This window comes from Passer domesticus, chromosome 2, assembly GCF_036417665.1.
Source record: "Passer domesticus isolate bPasDom1 chromosome 2, bPasDom1.hap1, whole genome shotgun sequence".
Taxonomy (NCBI): domain Eukaryota; kingdom Metazoa; phylum Chordata; class Aves; order Passeriformes; family Passeridae; genus Passer; species Passer domesticus.
In genome coordinates, this window is record NC_087475.1 from 11,764,481 (window position 1) to 11,784,539 (window position 20,059).

Below are 20,059 nucleotides of genomic sequence, written 5' to 3' on the forward strand. Positions count from 1 at the left end.
AAAATCAGACTGTTTTTGCTGATTTTCTTTTTTTAAATACTACCAAGTTTCAGTCTAATACATAAAGAATTTCTAGGAGTCTTAATGTTGCTGTACTTTTCATGTTAGTGGGCTTTCTAAATACACTGCAATTAACAATGATAAGTGGTTTGTTCATGTACTGTGTGTCAGTTTTGTCAATTCTGCATTGAAGAACTGGGTCATAAATTTGCATGCAAATTTTTATAATGTTTTTCAAGTGTTTTAGAACACCTGAAATGTTTCTGCATTTGGTTTAGATTGAAGAATATTAAGTGAAAGAGAAGAGAGATTAGAATGCAGCTAAAAAAACTTTGTCAATAAAGGTAATAAAATAATTATTTTGAAGAACTTGAAGTGAAAGAAGTGAACTTTTGATTTGAGTTTTCAAAGAGGAAGAGGAGATTTGGCAGACAAATTTTTGGATGTGTGTTCTGCTGCACAGGGATAAAACATAGTTTTAATGCCATCTGTAAATGAAGAATTTGGTAATTCAGTAAAGAAAAAAAATGTGAAGTTATTCCTAAGATGAAAACTACTTTTCTTGGAGTAATCTGCTGTGTAGATTTGAAAGTGAATCAATCTGCAAGCATTCAAACCAGTCATTTGGGTAATGATAGAATGATAACATCCAACAGGTATTTTCTAGATTTGTGTTTGGAAAGAAGAGTCTATTCCTCTGTTGCTCCTTCTAGCCTTTGTTTTACTTCAGAGAGCTGAAGGGAGAGCTTATAGTGCTGCTCTGTAGTTCTTGATTTCTTATTTCACTTACTGCCTTTTGAGCTCTTCTAATTCATCAACAAAGCTGTTTTGTACCTCGTAGACCCAATTAGAAATTCTGTAGACCCAATTCTTCAGTAAGAATGAATGCCAGTAGGTCTGTAACTGAGGCCTCGTGCTTTGGTAGTGTTACTATTACACCTTCAGTAGAGGTTGTCATTTATGTGAGAAAAATACAAGTAGCTTCACATAGCTGTGAAAAACATGTTCTGAAATGTAAGACCTGGTTTTGCCTTTGTGCCTTCCACTAGATTTGTGTCTCTGAAAAGCAAAGCAAATAAAACTAAATAGTATATGCTTTTTGGGGTGATTACATTTGTGGCAATACCTACCAGAGCTTTTGTTTATTGCTGCACTCTGAACTCTTGATAGAAATAAATTGTAAAAGAATAAACATTTTATTCTTTACTACCACAAAGGAGTCCTAGAAAAGAGTGTGTTTAACAGCTTAATTTAGGGAACAAGTTTGTTTAATTTTCGCTGGAATTTGAGCCATTGTAAAAAGTGTAACCAGAAATTCATTCTGGTTTCTGTACTTTGCTTCTTTGTAATATGAGTCATATCTGATGAGTTGTACTAGAGTATTATGTGAAGCTCTGAAATGTAGTCACACCATGTTAAGTTGAAGGAATCACACAGAGACAGGTTTTGGTAACAATAGTGAAAAAATCATTCAGTCTGATATCTGTACTTTTTTTTCTTAATTCTGCTTGCATGACTTATGCTACTTGAAAAAGTAGAGAGCAGTTCTCTTCAGTAATTCTGGTGCCTGTAGTGTAAAAACACCTGATGTTATTCTTGGCTAGGCTCTTTGATGTTTATTTGTTTGCCATGAATTGGTGAATCCATACAAAATCCAAATTACAGTGCTACATTTTTGTATGGAATGCTGATATCTGCTTCTGACAGGTTGGGGTGTTCTTTTGCAGGAAGTTGTCATGTTGTTACTTATTTTTCTAATTCTTTTTAGCTCATATGTTAATATTCTTGAATATTATGTGCTGTTCCTTTGCCTTTGTTGGATGAGATGAAGAAAAAGGCAAGTTCTGGATGGGACTTTTAATGAAGTAACATTTTGCAGGTTCTACAGCGTCCTTGCCTTGAACAGTTTGCTGGAATATTGTTATATGAGCAGCATGTTTGTCTGAATACCCACATCAAATGTCTTCTTTTTCTCTGTCCTAGCAGACTTCAATCAGGTAAAACCAGCCTGATCAGAAAGGATTAAGCATCGCACTGACTTGGCCAGCTTTGCATCATGATGAAATACTGAGAAATACTCTTCTTTAGGAAACTGAATATTATCTTCCAGCTAGTCAAAATTCTTTTCTTTGGTTCTCTGGGACCCCAACATCAGTTTGTGACTGAAAATCATAAATTTCAGTACCATGATGAAAATGAGGGAGTGAATTAACAGCAGAGAGAGGTTGGAGAAATTGATCTGTCATAAAATTCAGATCTGAAGCATCTGAGCTGACTCAACTTTTTGTTTTCTGGATTCTCTAGTTTATTTTGCTGAAGCTCTGTAGTTTTCCCTCTGAACCCTTAGGAACTTACAGTATTGAGGGTTACAGTATTTCCTGAAAAGCTAAAACTTCTTAGAAGTTATACCACAGTTTATAATAGCAGTGAAAAAAACAGATTTGGGACTGACATTTGGCTAATGTCTGAGGGCTGATGTGTCAGCTGCTGTTGAGCAGCAGGTATGAAGTGTGTGTTACTTTCTGATCTTACCTCTGGTATTTTTTTTTGTCAGTAGAGTATTAGTATAACTAGGTTGCTGTTTCATCCTGAGAAGCTGTCTCCTTGTACAGGTGCCTTTGTATTTTTGAGACGAGAAAGACCAAATGCAAAAAAAGAAGCTTTGACCAAAATGGTAATAACAACTTCAAGTTACTGTATAAAATGTTTTTATTCTGGAAGAACTTTGTTCTAAATTGTAGTTCATTTGGCATGAAAGCATCTTCACACTGATACTTGGCTGCATGTCTACGATCACCTTTTTTTTTCCAGAAGGGTCACTCATGAATCTTGTGCATAAGTTAAGAATTCAGTGTTCAGATTTTTATGTGCTAGTAACTATTTTTTCTGTGTAAAACATTAGCCTTGCTGTTACATCAACGGGCAAGGATGGAGAGATTAGCAAAGGAACTGAAGCTTGAGAAAGAAGAGCTTGAACGCCTGAAGACTGAAGTCAATGGCATGGAGCATGATCTGATGCAGAGGCGGCTTCGGAGAGTCAGCTGTACAACTGCAATTCCCACAGTAAGCAATTTGTTAGTATTTTAATTCAACATACACATTTATTCTTTGTGTTTTGATGAAACTAAGGTACTGTTCAAAAATACTTATAAAATCTTCAGTCTTTGGGGACGCTTTAAGTACTTGACTTGTCACAAGCCAATTCTTGTAGTTGATGAAATGGATAGGTATGCTGCAGTTTTCTTGGTGTTCCCAGCAAAACCAGAAGGTTGTATGCATGTGCTTTTGTGAACCACAGAACTAATATACATGGTTTCTTAACAACCAATGAAGGTATGTCCAAGTCTATTCAATAAGCCTTAGCTATATAGAGCTTTGTGTTCCTGCAGGAAGATTTAACTTCTGATTTTAAAAAGCTGTTTTATTGTTTGAGTATTTGCTTCTCATAGACAGTATTTCTCTTTTGGCATGTGCAGGATGTGCCAAATAACTTTTCAGTGTCAGTGTTGCCTAAAATAGTTGGAACTCTCCTTTTTTCCTTGTTGATTCTTCTTATCTGTGTGACTTCCACCTGCAAGTGACTCTAGCCCAAACATGTGTGTGGTTCTGATAAGGGAATTCATCTGGCTGAAAAATAGCTTCCACTGTGTGTAGTTGTTAAGCAAATCAGCTCAGACTTACTGACTGTATTGACACAAACAATGCACACAGGTGTAGGCTGGAAGGCACAGAAGGGCTGTTGGCTGCTTTGCTGCTGTGGCTGTTCTGTCTCAGCATTTGGCACAGATGTACCTGTACAGAGGCACTGAGTGTGCCAGGATGAGGTTAGGAAAGCCAGAGACCAGCTGGAGGTGAATCTGGCACAGGATTTCAAAGACCAAAATAAAGGCTTCTGTTACTGCCTAGGTGACAGCAGGAGGACCAGTGAAAATGTGAGCTCAGGAAATTGAGGGGCATGGTTATGTAGGACATGGAAAAGGCTTGAGATACTGAATGAAGTTCTCAGTTCAATCTTTACAGTCCTTCAGGAATCCCAGGTCCCAGAGACCCTGGGAAAATTGTGAAACAAGGAAGGTACACCCTTAATGGAAGAGAATCAGGTCAGGGAATGCTTAGGCAAAGTAGTCATACACAAGGTCATAATCCTGGATGAGATGCACCTCTGAGTGCTGAGGGAGCTGGCAGGTGTCATTGCAAGGACACTCCAGGTAATCTTTGGTTCACTAATGGTGTTTGGGAAGGTTCCCAAAGGCTAGAGGAGAACAAATATCACTGATGTCTGCAAGAAGGGGAGGACCCAGGGAACTACAGGCTGGTCAGCCTCACTTTGATCCTTGGGTAAGTGATTGAGCAGCTAATGCTGCTGACCATTTCCAGGCACAAGAAGCACAAGAATGTGTTCAGCAGCGGTCACATAGATTCACCAAGGGGAAGCCAAGCTTGGCCAGTCTGGTAAACTTCTAGGATACAAAGTCCTGGATGACCTCCAGAGATTCCTTGTGACTTGGAATATTCTGTGATTTGTGACTGTGATGCTGAAATGTATCTTAGGATTAAATGTGTTAGTGATGGATGCTGCTAACATTAAGACAGCTTTGCATTCCAGTAACTTAGGGGGTTTAATGATATGCAAATATATGCACTTAAATAACTGATTATGCTGTTAAGAATAATTGCAATCTTTCATCACTGAATGATTTAAATATACTGGGCTAAAAGGTTTGGCTTCTTGGAGATCCTTGGGTTGCTGCAAATGAATAAACTTTCGACCTCATTCAGTTATAAGCAAGTAATAGTTACTGTGGGCTGCAGCTTCTATTCTATTTTTGATAATCTTGATGCAAACTTGGGTAGCAAGTAATCCATTTGTACAGAATTTAGAAACATGTCTGGTTTTATAAACTTGAGCTCAGCTGTGTCATCTTACTAATGAATTTTAATACTGAGTAACTTGTCTGTTTTCCTACTCACATACTAATAGAAGAATGATTTTGAGGGCAAGTGAGTTAAGGGTAGTAGGCCAGACAGTTGGACTTCTTTCAGTGCTTTATCTATACTCAGTTTTTAGTAAAGCTGTTAACAAAGACAATGTTAACAATATTTGTTAACAATATTGACAAATAACAATGTTATTTCTGTTTCAAATAAGATGCTGACTTTCCCGCAATTACTATTTTGGGATGTTTCTTTCTAGCCTGAGGAAATGACCAGATTGAGAAGCCTCAACAGACAACTCCAGATAAATGTTGACTGTACACTGAAAGAAGTTGATCTCCTTCAATCTAGAGGTATTGAATTGATACTTTTTAAGAAACATCATTTGGATATGGTCACAAATGTTAGTCTGCTGGAGGTAGGAAGGCTCTGCAGAGGGTTCTGAACAGGTTGGATCAATGGGGTGAGGTCAATTTTGTGAAGTTCAAAAAGTGTCATAACAACCTCAGGCAGAGCTACAGGCTGGGGGAAGAGTGGCTGGAAAGGTTCCTGGAGGAAAAGGACCTGGGGCTGCTGGTCAGCAGCAGCTGGACATGAGCCAGGTGTGCCCTGGGGGCCAGGAAGGCCAAAGGCACCTGGCCTGGATCAGCAATGGTGTGGCAGCAGGACCAGGGCAGGGATTGTCCCCCTGTACTCAGCACTGGTGAGGCCACACCTCAAATCCTGTGTCCAGTTTTGGGTCTCTCACTACAGGAAGGGCATGGAGGGGCTGGAGTGAGTCCAGAGAAGGGCAGCAGAGCTGGAGAAGGGTTTGGAGAGTCAGTCCCGTGAGAAATGGCTGAGGCAGCTCTGAGCGTTTAGCCTGGAGAAAAGGAGGCTCAGGGGGACCTCACTGCCCTTTGCAATAATGTGAAAGGAGGCTGTGGTGAGGTGGAGTCTCTTCTGCCAGGTAACAAGTGACAGATGAGAGAAACAGCCTCAAGTTGCACCAGAGCAGGTTTAGATTGGATATTAGGGAAGATGTCTTCAGGGCAAGAGTTGTCAAGCATTGGAACAGGCTGCGTAGGGGAGTGGTGGAGTTGCCATCCCTGGCGGTATTTATAAAACCTATAAATGCAGCTCATGGGGACAGGGGTGATTGACTTGGCAGTGCTGGGGTAGCAGTTGGGCCAAATGATCTTTGAGGTCTTCTCTAACCTAAATGATCCTATGGTTCTAATATGGCATGTGCTTAAATGTGAATATTTGGAGGTTTTAGAGTTCAGTTTATATTAGCAGTGATAACTTAATCTCTAAAGGGTGAGTATTTTTTCAGTTGCAACCTAATAAATTTGGCTTGCTTTTACTTCTGTTGGCCGAGTTAAATTCCATTAGCAAGAAAGTGGTGACATAAAATGACTTTGCCAGGAGCATATTAAAAAAAAAATTACTCCTTAGTGAAGATCCTTCACTTAAAATTTTAACTTTTTGCTGACAAAGGCTGTGGCCAAGTAATACAGAACTGGACAATGAGTTGCAATCAAGAGGCTGGCAAACAGAAATTTACTAGGGTTTGTAAAAGTCTTTTTTTGTACCAGAAACTTGTCTTAAATAGAATCAAACAGATTAGGATATGCAGTCCCTATTTATTAAGGAAGTATCCTGCAGGAAGATATACATTTCACATGTTTTCACGGCAATGCAAAATGTTGAGCTGGAGTTGATTTTTCAGTATGGGATTGCCCTGCTAAAAATTACTGCCATTGACAACAAACTAAAAATGTGTGACAAAGCATGTGAAAAAGCTATGAAAATACTATGTCATAATAAGATGTATAAAATAAGAAGCCTTTGGATGTTCATGTCACTGGCATAGGCATTTAAATAATCTTCAAGTTACACTTTCTTTTTCTTTTCTGACAGGAAACTTTGATCCAAAAGCCACATGTAACTTCTATGATAACATAGAGCCTGGTCCTGTTGTGCCACCAAAGCCATATAAAAAAGGTAGGTCAACAAACAGACATTATGACCAAATCTGCATTGAGTGAGGTTGTTTTTTCTTTTTTAAACAATTCCTGTGGTGACAGGAAGTAGCTCTAGTTATTTAACTTTTCTGTCTATAATTCAAACCAGAACATTTTTCTATAAATGCAGTAACCCTGGCTAGAACTTGTTTTCCTCAGGCAGCTTGTTGTGTATGAATGTTCTGTTAATAACACCTTGATTATAAATAGTTACTCCCTATTAGAAAAAAGAGCTGAAATAGCCAATGTGGGATCCTATGCTCTAATACTGAAAAAAAACAGCTATCTTTTCCCTGAAAATGTTATGTGTGATAAGATTTACAATATTGTGTCTGCTCTTGCTGTAACTAGCATGTACTGCACTTGTTAGTGGAAAGGAAGCAGCTCTTCTGAATCAGTAATCCTACAGTCTCCCTGACTCCAAAGTTTGTAAATGGGTTCTGGTTGCTTATTACACTCCACAAAGGTTTCTGTAGGTGAATTTTGAATTAATATTAGGAAATTTTCCCCCTCTTTTGAAGCAAGTGTTTTACCCCTCAGTGTAATAAAATTATTACTGTGTGGAAATTTAAAAGAAAGAGAAGGCTTAGAACTGCTGCTTGTGGCTCAAAGAAAAGATAATACTGGGAGGAGTTCCCTGCATGAGGTGGTAGTGTCCAGGAAAGCAGTAGCATCAGGGGAGCCATGGTGTGCCTGGCTGGAATCACCTTAATTTGCAGTGATCGTGCGGGTGATTAAGGAATTGTTAACTTTGTGGTGCTTGAAGGCATTCCCTTAATTACACTACCATATTTAATGTATTATTTCAAAGCAAAATAATGTGCAAAACTCATGTGAAATAAGTTGTTTTATTTGGCAGTTAGGAAGATAGTGCCTTGTAAGGATTTGTACAACGAGCTTCCAGGTTTTGTCTGCCAGCTTATCAGACATCACTTGTAGGGCTGCTGTACTGTATTCAGAGCTTGGATTGTTCCATGGAGACATCAATTTATTTTTTTTTCTTAAATAACAAATATTGTTGAATATTGAGCTGTTGGAGGTGTGGGCAGACAGACGGGTGTGGGCAGACAAGGGTGTGCTCTGTGCTGCCATCTGGCCAGTCAATGGCACGCAGTGAGTGCCCACACTGCCTGGTTGACAAGGAATTTGTTGAGGTCAAGCAGTGCTGATGTGACTGTGCAGCTTCTGGCCTGGAGACTGCATCTAAGCAAAGAGGTTACTTTTATTTCCTTTGTTTTTCTCTGAAGACAAGTACTATCTGCACCAAGGTTGTTGTGAAGGTCTGCTGCATTTCTTAGCAGGTGGGGCAAATTACTTTGTGTGCAAAGTTACAAATTGCAGGCCTTTGTTAGATATGAGTTCACAGATGTTTAGAACTTGGGTATCCTAGGCATACCTTGTAGTTATGTGTTAATAAATATTAACATTTTCTAATGTGTTTCCACATCCTGGGAGTATTCTTTACTTAGAGTAGATAACCTAAGGTGTTGAGGTGATGTCAGGAGATATAGAAAACTGAGTGCTTCTGTGAGTTAAAGCCTATTGTGTGATTTGCATACATACTGATTTTGAGTGAAAACAGACTTAAATGATGATTCATGTACATATATCCCTGCTTCAAAGGCATGAGGAAGAATTGTCTTGTATTGAAATAGGCCTGTCATTTTATTTTTAGATTGTATTCTTTTTCAGCCTGAATTAATGCTAGAAATAATATGTCTTTTGTTAGATTGCTTGAAGCAACTAAGATAGAAGTAGTTTTCCTCTTCAGGTGAAGCAAGGTTATTGTAGTTAAGTGTTTGGAAATAGACTGCTGTGTGTAAACCTTAACAGGATGGCACTGCAGTGCTTGTAACAAACTTATATGCTTTAAGCTATTAAACCTTTAGCAGTATCAGTGACCTTACAGGGATGAGTTCTCTTCTTGATTTTAAGGTGTTGCAGTTAAGTGCCTCTTTACAGAAGTGAAATACTTCAAATATTCAGATTTCACAAACTGAATTAGAAGTGCTTTAGGAGAGCGTTTCCATGTTCATTTTATGATAGACTGTTTAATTAGGTGACCTTTCAGTAGTGTGATCTTGACTATTAGTCCTTCTCTTCTGAAATAAAATGTTTTCTTTTGGCTATTCTCTAGAGCATCAAAACAGCTCCAAACAGACTCCACGGACTCAACCAAGAGATGAAGACTTTGAAGGGGCCCCATGGAATTGTGGTAGCTGCACCTTTCTAAATCACCCAGCACTAAATCGCTGTGAACAGTGTGAAATGCCACGATACACCTGAAATTCAGGAAAGGGCTGCACTGGGTTGAAAACAGGCTCTCAAGCCAACAGCTGTAAGAGAAGGAAACATGGGGAACCTTTCAGTCCACCTGCCCGGCCTTTGCCAGTCAACAATCTTCATACTGCAAGGGATGGGAGTAATGTGTTAGGATGTTTCTGCTTCTGCTGCACTAGAAAATAAATGAATTAAGGGTTAAATTCCTTCCCATTGTAGTGAGCAAAGCAGAAAACGAAACCTGAAAATGTAAAAGGATTCATTTTGAGAAGAATGTATGCAGGAAAGCAAATAACTACTGGTATTTATTCCTGTGGTTATAGTTACTGCTTAGTGGCTCTAAAAACAACCAACCCAAAACTACTGGTTTTTAAAGAAAATTATAGGACTCTTAGTAATGGTGTGAAGTGTTACACTTAACCAGAAAAACTGAAGAGCCAGAGCTGACTTAACCTGGCCACAGCTAGCTGGAAAACAAAGGCTCCCTGTGCTTCTAGATTGTAAGCTACTGAAAAAGAAGACAGGTAAATGCAATGGTAAATTTTGAAATGTTTAAAAAAAAACAAGGAGAAGGGTATTTGTAATTGCTGCTTTTTTTCAGGGTAACTTATGTCTACAAAAAATTGCTGTTTGAAATAGTGACCTGAGGTGACTAAATGAGGAACCGTGTGAGTGTTACAGAGAGTGTAATCAGAGTAATTTTTTACAATCCCGTTTGCTTGTACAGTGCCCACCTGGCTGTGTCAACACTGGTAATAAACCGAGAATGAATTCTACCGCGTTGCGGATGAAAATCCTGCTGCATGCTTTCATTGGGCCGTCGTGTTTCCAAGCTCAAAGGATGCTTTTCTATACAGCCTTCTGAGCCTGTGCTGTGCAGCAGCACAGTGAGATATGCCATACACAGGCTACTCCAAATTCCATTTGGAAGACTTGGGCTCAGCCATGGTTGTGTTTGAGAAGAGTTTGTACCCAGTTCCGTAGGCCTTTTCAGCTTCCAATTTGTGAAGAATTCATGGTGTTTACAGCACAGAAGGTACTTTGTACCCCAGATCTAAGTTAGCTGAAAAATGATTAATCAGCTCTTCAGTAAAGGTTTATTTGCACATTATTAATAAACCAGCCTGTACAAAATAGCAGATGCCAGATCCTGAAGAATTACACACTGCATTCTTTCTATTTTGGTCAGGAAATATTTGTCATAGGTTAAAGAACACAAGACTTGCAATTGAAAATCCTGCTGGTACTTATCTGCCTGTGATACACTGTATTCTAAAGGTGATGTTCAATCTGTCTGAATACTTCAGGCTGCTGGAATAAAGCACCCAATACTTTGAGATCAAACTTGGGTTTGGGCAGCTGAATGATTCTGTGACACAACTGTGTGACTGAGCAGGGTGTTCTGTGTACTGGTCAGAGGCTGGTACAGTGCATTTGAGTTTTTATGGTATAACTTCATCACAATTCAGAGATGCAGCCAAGCGCTTCAGCTGAATTATGGTAATTGATAAAGGAAAATTTGCTATTAACTTTACCATGAGAGTTTGAAACTACTTCATTTTAAGCTGTTCTTAGCTCATGGTAGCCACATCCATATTGTCAATTACCACAGTTCACTCGATGTGTGATAACATGCTAAGCTGTGGTAGAACAATCATATGTCTGAATCCTTATTTAAAATAAAGCAGCATTTGCAAGGGGTGGGTGGAGAAAAACTCATCTTGATTGCATTGCTCAATCTGGTGTCTTCTTTCCCTACAGTTTATAAAGACAACAGTAAGAACCAAACTGTTGATCTTAGATGAGGAACCAATATTTTATCTGGCATTTTTCAATATGTTCTTGCACTAAATCTTCAGGATAATTTAAAATAAGCTAAGAGATCTCCAGCAATCAGTGTGCACCACTAATGAGCAAAACTAAGTCAAAGGCATCAGAGATACTTTTCCTTCCTTCCTAGTGATTTACAGTGCTGTGAGGGGAGCTCATCACATGTGCAAGGGGGTAAGAAAGTTACTGTCAGTTACCGTCAGCTGAAATTAAAAGCCAGGTATTACTTTTGTGCATGTCAGTGGACAGTTTGACAAAACTGAGAACTAGGAAAGATGAGCAGAAGCATTGCTGCTATCAGCTGTATAACAAATGACTCCAAACAATACCAGTAACTTCATGGCTTTTCTATCCTGATGCCTTTGCCATTGCATTATTTCAGTTTTCTGTTCCTGTGTACTTCTGGTGAAATTCTAGAAGCATTTGTTTTTGCTGGAATTACAAAGAAGATAGCAACTGAAGTGACAGTCAGCAAATGAGAGTAGGGGTGTCATGCAAAAATACAATTGTGCCATTTTTAGACAGAATAGATGCTACTTTCAAAAGAGGAGGTGCAAATATGCATTCAGTCCAAAAATGCCCTGAACTGCAATAACCTTACATGGAGACTTGCAAATCTTAGTCCCAGCTTCACCAGAGGAAGAGAAGGAGGGCTGCCACCACAGCAAGATACTCATTGGAAGAGTGAGTGAGCGCCATTAAATTGAAAAATAAGTCCTTTGTACCAATGACTTTACTCGTTTTTATAATTACTCTCATTTGTTGCTTGTACAAACAAACAAAGAAAACCCCACCACCCTTCTGTTGTATTCTTTTACTTGTAAATGCCCATACTCAGACATTAATAGTAAAGACTTGACATGGTGCTTGAAGATTTCTAGTTTGTTAGAATGTAATTGTATTTAAATATTGGAAGATCCATTTTCCTTCTGAAAGCAGGTGATGCCATTCGAACCCCAACTGAATTGTAGATTATACCAAAAAGATTGGTTTATGGAATATTTATTGAATGCACATAAAACCCCAATGTCAGCTGGCAACAAAATGCACTGTATTGTATAAAACTTGTGTGTGTGTGTGAGTGAGAGAGAATGTTGGGATGCTGATGCTGTTGTATTGAGTTAATGCACTACTTGTGTTTTCTTTTTTCCTTAAGACTGAGCTTTCCCTCAACCATGCTACTAGATTGGTAGAATTTGTAACTGACTTGGACATTCAGTTATTCAAAATGATCTCACTGTTCATTGAAATTTTATAAAGCTTATTTTATATTTACTGTGCTATTAAGATGAATTCCCTTTAATTATAGGATACTACTGTAGTTCTTTAAAAGTTTATTTAGAGTGGGACTTGTGGAAAATTGTTCAGAACATAGTAAACCAAAAGAAATCCTGAACTTTGGATCTACTTTTAATTTGATGTAATTATTAGTCTTGTTTGGGTGAAGAGGAAGGGGGCGGGAAAGGAAAATGAAAGGAAGTACATTTACATTTGTAAAATGTAGTCTTAGATTGAATTGTGTATCTGTGTGTCTGTGGTATGTGTGTGTTTCCCTTGAAAAATGGGAGGTGTGGTGAAAAGGTGTAATAATTCTTAAAAGAGCTGGTCTCAGTACTTTCTGATTATGATATGCTACTGAATCATGTTTGTTTTTATTTTTAAACCCAGCTTTTCTCTCAGTTACTTTATCTCTCCCAGCTATACATCTCTCACTTCAATTTCTGAACACTTTTTCAATTTCTAAATACTTCTAGGTTTAATATTGATTGTAAAATCCCTTGAAACTGAAATAGAAATACTTGAGTTGAAATGGGGACAAAATAAAAACAATAAAGAATGTTTTAAAAAAGAATGTGAGAATATTAAATATATTAAAAACAAGCTTGTCATCAGGATGATAGTTCTTTTAAAACCCAGTGGTGTACCCTAGAATGTGAACACGACTATCCTGATGAGAAGTGGATGGTTGGACATAAAGAATTCAACAGCCAATTTGGTACCACAGAATTGATGTGCTCTGTACTGCAGTGACTCCAAATCCCCCAAGGAGGGAGGACATGCACAGATATCACATCTCACAGTCAGTACTGTCTCTGTGTGCAGCTGCATTTGTTTTCGTTTCAAAAAGTCAATCTTACATGAACCCAGACATGACTGAGTTTTGCCACATTTCTTCAGTTGGGGCTTTCATTGCTGTATATGTCCATAAATGCAAATATTTTTCTTGGAATAATCAGAAATCAATGGAGTTAATGCAATATTATAATCCTGGATTTCCAGTATCTTTGAAACCAATTTTAAAAAACTGTGTTCTTGAAACTTAATTATTTATGGTGGCACCAGTGTATCTAATCCATACTTCCTGCTGTGTGAAACCCTGTTAAATTTTTTCATTAAAAAAAGAAGACACGATCTTGTTTAATCCTGTATATATGGTGTCTACATTCTAGATTTGTGTATGCTGTGAATGAACTTATTACTAAGAGATGAAATTGTATAAAAGCATTCAGAGGCTATGCATGCATGGTACCTCCAGAAAGTGCATACTCCAAGTTGCAGATTCCTGCAAAAATAAATTAATAAAACTAAGCAAACATCACATCCTGCATTTGTTCTTGTATGTAGTAGGAAACATTTTTAAAGTACAGCCTTCTTAGGCCTTCATAGCCTGATTGTTTCTGGTCTCCCACTTGGACCTGTAGCTGTAGCAAGTTTGTTTCAGGGCTTTTGGGGTTTTTGTTTTGGTGGTCATTAGGCACTTGCTGAGTATTGAACTGGGTCCAAATCCTGTTCCCCTGAATGTGAATGAGCAGGAATCCCATTTAGACGATGGATGTTCTGTGCAGTTTCTGGTGTGCAAACAGGATGTAGCATGTTCGGGGTGTGAGGTTGGCCTCAGCACTCCTCCCTTACCCGTGACAGAAGGTTGTTTCCAGAGCAGCTTTGCCTGCTGTAGCCTGGGTGCTGGGCTGCAGCGCAGGAGTCCCTCTGCTGCTGTAACCTCTTGGACAGGCACTGCTCTGGGAGAGGGGGGAGAGGTGGAAGTGCACAAATGTGAGTGCAGGCACTTGCTAGGGCTGTGTTTCCATGGCCCCCATGGCATCAGCTCTCCACAGCTGAGCAGCTCCGGAGCTCTGCCAGGTTCTGGTCACACACACTGAAGTTCCTTCAGCGCCTTCCTGCTCAAACCTGCTGCACTCCAGTCAGGAAACACAGGTAAGAATTTCATTCTGCATTCCTTTTGCTAAGCTGACTTTATCACAGTTTCAGGAGCCATTTGTATTTTAATTAAGCATTTGATTTTTTTTTTCACTTTAGAAATCATTGCAATTGAAACAGATTAAAAAAAAAAAGCAAACAAACAAACCCACCAACTTATCAAAGTTGAGATGCCTGTAAAGTACATTGTGCTAATGGAGACCATGCAGAGCCAAAAGACAAAGTCTAACAAGTGGTCACCATTTTTTGATGTTTCCCTGAAGTCATGAGGAGGCAGATCTGCTTGAATTACAGAAAACTGGTTGATTAATTCTTCAGAATAACTTTGTTTTGGCAGCAGTGAACCATGTCTTAAACCTGTGGCTCTTTGAGAGATAGTTTGTCCTCTGGTCTGGTAAATATTCCTGGAATGTGCTGCTGCCTCTAATGAGGATAGTCCATGCTGTGATGGGTAGGTGTTATGTGTTCTTTATTGCACCATCTCTGGTTGTATGTGCACTTTTTTGAAGGAGGTGGTTGATACCTGACTTTGTCTGAACAACTGGACTCAAAGTGTAACTTTGAGTTACTCAGTGGGCCACCTGAATTTTTATGGAAACCTTGTGAAGTTGTTAAAGAAGGGGCTTTATTAATTTTATCTGGAGGGTCTGTGATTATGACACGTTCTAGTGTGACAGCAGAGCCAGGCCAGACCTGCAAAAGCCTTTTTCAGGGGCACCACTCTACTTCAGAAAATATTCTGTTTCTCTAGAAAGCAGTAATGTATTGAGTTAAACAAAAAAAAAACAAAAAAAAAAAACCCCCCAAAAAAAAAAAAAAAAAAAAAAAAAAAAAAAAAAAAACTCTGCAGGTAATTTTCCAGATAGGCAAGACTTATAACCTTGCACATATTTGCTGCTTTTGCAAGCTCCATTTTAAAAATACAGATTCATTGTTCCTTCTTGAAGTTAACAAAATGTTTCTTGCCAGGTTAGCTTAAAAATTAAGTCAACATGGTTCCATTACTGCTTTAGAAACTAAGCCACAAAGCCTGGGAATTAAAGATGTGCAATGCAGATGCTGCTTTGCTTTTGACTAAAGACTTCTTGTTTTTTTTAGAAGAATTTTAGGAAAAAAAGTTTAGGGAAAATATGGAATACTTCAGGAAAAAAGCTGCTGGGTGGGGCAAGTTTTCATGGGTTTGAATGTGGTATTCTGATTCCAGACTGGTGCAGCCCAACAGTGATGGCTTGTGCAAGACTGGTTCAGGAAATTATTACTCCCTACTTTTGAGCCATTCAGTTAAATCCAATGATTTTGCAAGATGGAAGTTGCTTTTGGCAGTACCCTGTGTGCTGGGGAGTGCCTGGTGTGACTGCCCACCGTCAGTTCCACGTGGAGGAGCCCCCTGAGCCCCCAGGGATGGGGAGAGTGACACAAGCACACTTTCCAGGTGGGTGATGGGAGTAAGCAGAGTCGGAGAAGACTTTGTAGAGAAGAACTTGTGCTTTATGGGAGCTGGTGAATCCCTCCCTCTAATTAAGTTTCTGTATGGGCCTTGCTTTGCTTCATGGTGAGATCTGTGGTGGTGGAGAGCCTTGGGTGGCTTTCAGCACCACAGATCCTGAAGCCTCATGGCTTGGTTGCTGTTCCAGGTAACTGATTTTGCATTTCCCCCAGCCTCCCTTTGTCTCAAAACTGATTGTTCATAAGCCAGACATCTTTTATCTTTTTTGATGCCGGGCATCCTCGCTGGCTGTGATTGTGTGCTCCCACCTGTGCAGGATCCGCTGTGAGGGTCATCCCATGGCAGCACAGCAATAGCAGGGAGTTACACTAAATATGGCTACATTATTTCAGTATTCTGCATGGGACTGAATAATCTGTGCACCAAGGAGGGGAATGCAGATGTTTTCATGAGCTATAAAAACCACCAAGTGTGTGGAATTCCCACGTGGTGGTGCCTGGCTTTAAAAATGAAAGTGAGTTGATTGCAGCAATGAATGCAGAGTGTGTAAATGTTTCCCAGTAGTTTTCAAAGCTGTTCCTTAAAACTGGAAGTGAAAGATAAACACTTTGCTCTTTTCCCAGCTCACAAATTCTACTGGCATCACATTTGTTCTAGAAAGGAAACCGTTTTGAAAGAAATTCTCTGCCCTGACAAATGAGGGAACCTTTTCCATATCCAGAGGAATAACTTACTGATTCCCAGATACTAATTCTGTCTTGTCTGGGTTTTTGTAGCTTCTGCAGAAGTTCAGATTGTTGTAAGCTCATGTACTTTTTCAGCTATCACATTTTTCCACCTACCTTTGCCAGTTGCAGGCAAAGGCCTCTCCAGGTTCCTGTGGGTCACTGCCCTGTGACAGACACACACACACACACGGGTGTCACCAAGATGTGTGTGATTCACCTGTCATTTGCTTATGGGAAGAGTAGTCAACACCTGTGGAAGAGGTCAACACTTGTGCTGTGCCATTAGGATTCAGAAATCCCAGCACCCTCTGCCATGGGCTCTTCTCATGGTCCTGGTCACTTCTCAGAGCATTTGCTTCTCTGTCTTTGATTTTGGGGCAGCCAATCTGAACTACTCCTTTTGAAACTGTGCAGATTTAAGAGTTTAGTGACAGAATTTGTGAACTACAGCCAGTTGCTATTTTTATTGATAATATTCAGTATTGAGGTGTGAGAAGAGTAAGGTGATAGTGAGGAGCATCAAAAGAAAGATGTGTTGGTACTTTGGTGTAGTTATTTACATTAAATACTGTGTTCAAGACACTGGGATTAACTTCTGCTGGTAGAGGTTATCTTTCCAGGTGGGTCTTATGAAAGCAGAGTAGAGGGAGACAATCAATTCCCTGGACCAGCTGGCCTCTCCTCTTTGATACAGCCCAGGACACCATTGGTTTTCTGGGCTACAAGTGCCCATGGCCAGCTCAAGGCCAGCCTCTGGTCCAGCAGCTCTCCCAAGTCCTTTTCTGCAGCGCTGCTCTCAGTGAGCTCTTCCCCCAGCCTGTGCTGCTGCCTGGGATTGCCCAGGCCAGGTGCAGCACCAGCCCTTGGTCTTGTTAAACTGTATGAGATTCCCGTGGTCCCACTGCTCAAGCTTGTCCAGATCCCTCCTGTCCTTCAGGTTTGTCACCTGAATCACTCAGCCTGGTGTCATCTGCAACATGCTGGGGGGACACTTGATCACCAAGTTTGCCATTAGTGTCACAGAGCCCTTATTGCCCTAGTCCCAAAAGCCATGAAAAACAGTCAGATAAAATATAAGTTATACTTTCATTATTTTGTAATAAAGAAATGGTGATTAAACAGCCTAAGTTTCTGTCTGTTTTCCTCTTTTCTTTCCTACTCAGGGGCATGCACAGCACAATGCAGTTCGTTAGCTCAGGGATGTGCCAACATAAACATCCTACCACATAGTATGTTCAGTTTGCTACCATTTCAAATATCAGGAATGAAAAGTCTGTAGCAGATTAAGCCCCTTCATGTGCTGTAGGAAGAGATGGAATCTAGATTAAGGCCCTAAATGTCACACCTTCACTGAAAAAACTTTTCACTTTTTTTCTTTTTCCTTATTTCTTGATTTTTTTTTTTTTTTTTAAGGTAAGGCTGCCAGATGTGCTGCACTAATTCTGAAAGGTGCACTAGTAGCACTAAATCTATATGATTTGGTTTTGCTCATCAGCTTTGACAGGAGAAGGTGCTGATAAAATCTAAAACTCCTTCAAGACAAATTTCATCTTCAGGTCACACTTATTCCCACAATGCAATAGTTCAGGATTTCTAATAGGTTAATCCCAAAGCCCTTTTCTAAAATTTCAGACATTCCCTACAAAGAGCAACAATATTACTTGTGTGCTGAAACAGTGCCCTGTTCCTCCCAAGAGGAGAAATGGGAAGCGTAAGAGGTAAGATCTCCAGCTCTATGGCCATGGGAGCAGTTAAAACCTGCTCTGCATCCATCACTTTTATCATCCCTGACAGATTTTGAAAGCAAAACCAATATGAATGAGTCTCAGTTTACATTGGTGTCATGCATGGGCCTCTCCAAGGTAATTTGTTCTTTTGTTTCTCACTTTCCAATATACAGAGTTTTGCAATTGCTGTGGTGCTGTTCCACTGCTCTGAATTTAACAGAGCAGTGGAATGTTAAATCACTGAATTTAACAAAGAAAAGTTCCTTACAAAGGGAGTATCCATGACATGAACCACAAGATGGGTACTCATATCTGTTTTGGTTTTCTTTTCATCTGATAAAAAGATATTGACAGTTTCACCTGATCTTTACCTGCCCTGCTAGCAGGATGTTTGGGAGTGTAGATGTGTGTGTACACAAATATGAAATAATCCACTTTAGTGGATTTGAGCTGGTCCCAGAGGGGCTGATCACTTGCATACACTGAATTGACCACCTCAGAGCTGAGCAGGTTAAAGCACATTGTTCTGGGCATTGTCTAAAGCCTGTGAAACACTGACAGCCTGGGCCATCCACCACCTCTCCAGGAGGGCTGGGGCAGGTTTTGACAACCCTTTCAGTGAAAGAAAAAGCCTCCTAATACCATGCCTAAATCTCTTCTAGTAGTTTTGAACCACTTCCACTGACACATCAGTGCCCACAGTGAGCTGCAGGACCTAAGAACTATCAGTAAAAGATTTCTTGAATTGGAAAGGTCTTGCAGCTGTCCAGAGATTTACCTGGGCAAAGTAATTTAAAGGAATTGAAGCCCTAGAGATGAACTTAGACAATTGCTCTGCTGCATCCCCTGGGTCCTGAAGGTGTCTAAAACCAATCAGCATTTCTACTTGTGCCCAAACACTTGATCCAAATAAACCAGAATGGCCTGAAAAAAATTGGTGAAGGGTGGTGTGAGTGTCTAGTGAAACCTGATCATTGCAATGTTTGTGTAACAGCCTGAAAGTCAGGGAAAGGAGGATACAGCAACTGCTCTTAACTTCTTGTTCAGTTCTAACTGCAGAGAAACCAACTTTTTGCCTTCTGGGAACTGACTTCTGGTGCTTATAGTGTGTATATTTGTGTTCTCAGCATCTGAGACTGCAGTGGGCATTAATCTGTGAGCCAGGCCCAGCCACTGCTAAGGCAGTTACCGATATTTGCTTGTAACACCAAAGCTGCCACTCAGCCAAAGCTTTCCATTCCAAAGCCTGGCAAAGCCACACATTACAAGGGTAAATTTCTGGGATATGACAAAGTGCACCTTGATAATGTCATGGAATAAATTTAGATTCAGAGATAGGCATCATGTCTGTAGGTATGAGGCTGTCAAGGTGATGTCTTGTCTTTCTGGGGGCTTAGTGGTCAGTTTTACTGAATTTCATTGAGATCCACATGCACAACCCCCGTGCAGAGCAAACCTGCTGATATCATCAGTCCTTTGCTAGAGGCAGTAAAATTACCAGTACAAAAATGCTGAGCACCCTTCTCTGGAGGTCAGCCCTGCTGCTGTGTCACTTGTTAAAGCTGAGATAAGCCATAAGCCAAAGGAACGCCTGGAAAGCTTTTCTTTCCCTCTCTCCCGAACAGACTCATCACACAGTTCCATTAATCCTGAGCTGGGATAATGAAGTACTTTCCTGACAGAACAAAGGAAGGAAGCTATTTTTGAGCAGTTCAGCAGCTGCCCTTCAAGAGGACAGCATCAAGCCAACACATTCCCACAATATCCTCTGCCAGCAGCAGTGCTGCTGCTGCTCCCCTGGAAGGGGTGAACCACAGGAACAAACCCTGCTCTGGCCCAGTGTCACTCACCAGGAGCTGAGCCCAAACCTGCCACAATCCTGGTGTG

At 40.0% G+C, this 20,059-nt stretch overlaps 1 protein-coding gene across 5 annotated transcripts in view; it reads left to right on the plus strand.

Annotated features, from left to right (window-relative positions):
• TAB3 (TGF-beta activated kinase 1 (MAP3K7) binding protein 3) overlaps positions 1–13,650 on the plus strand; it is a 43,864-nt gene extending 30,214 nt beyond the window's left edge. For 4 of the 5 annotated variants that reach the window (XM_064407403.1, XM_064407404.1, XM_064407402.1 and 1 more), the window contains 4 exons: positions 2,903–3,063; positions 5,195–5,288; positions 6,838–6,921; positions 9,079–13,650. In XM_064407403.1, the coding sequence (XP_064263473.1) occupies positions 2,903–3,063; positions 5,195–5,288; positions 6,838–6,921; positions 9,079–9,227 (488 nt within the window). In that variant the 3' untranslated portion in view covers positions 9,228–13,650. Of the gene's footprint in view, positions 1–2,902; positions 3,075–5,194; positions 5,289–6,837; positions 6,922–9,078 lie in introns of all 5 variants that reach the window. The other variant, XR_010355433.1, reaches the window with a different exon arrangement.
• Positions 13,651–20,059: the final 6,409 nt, after the last annotated feature.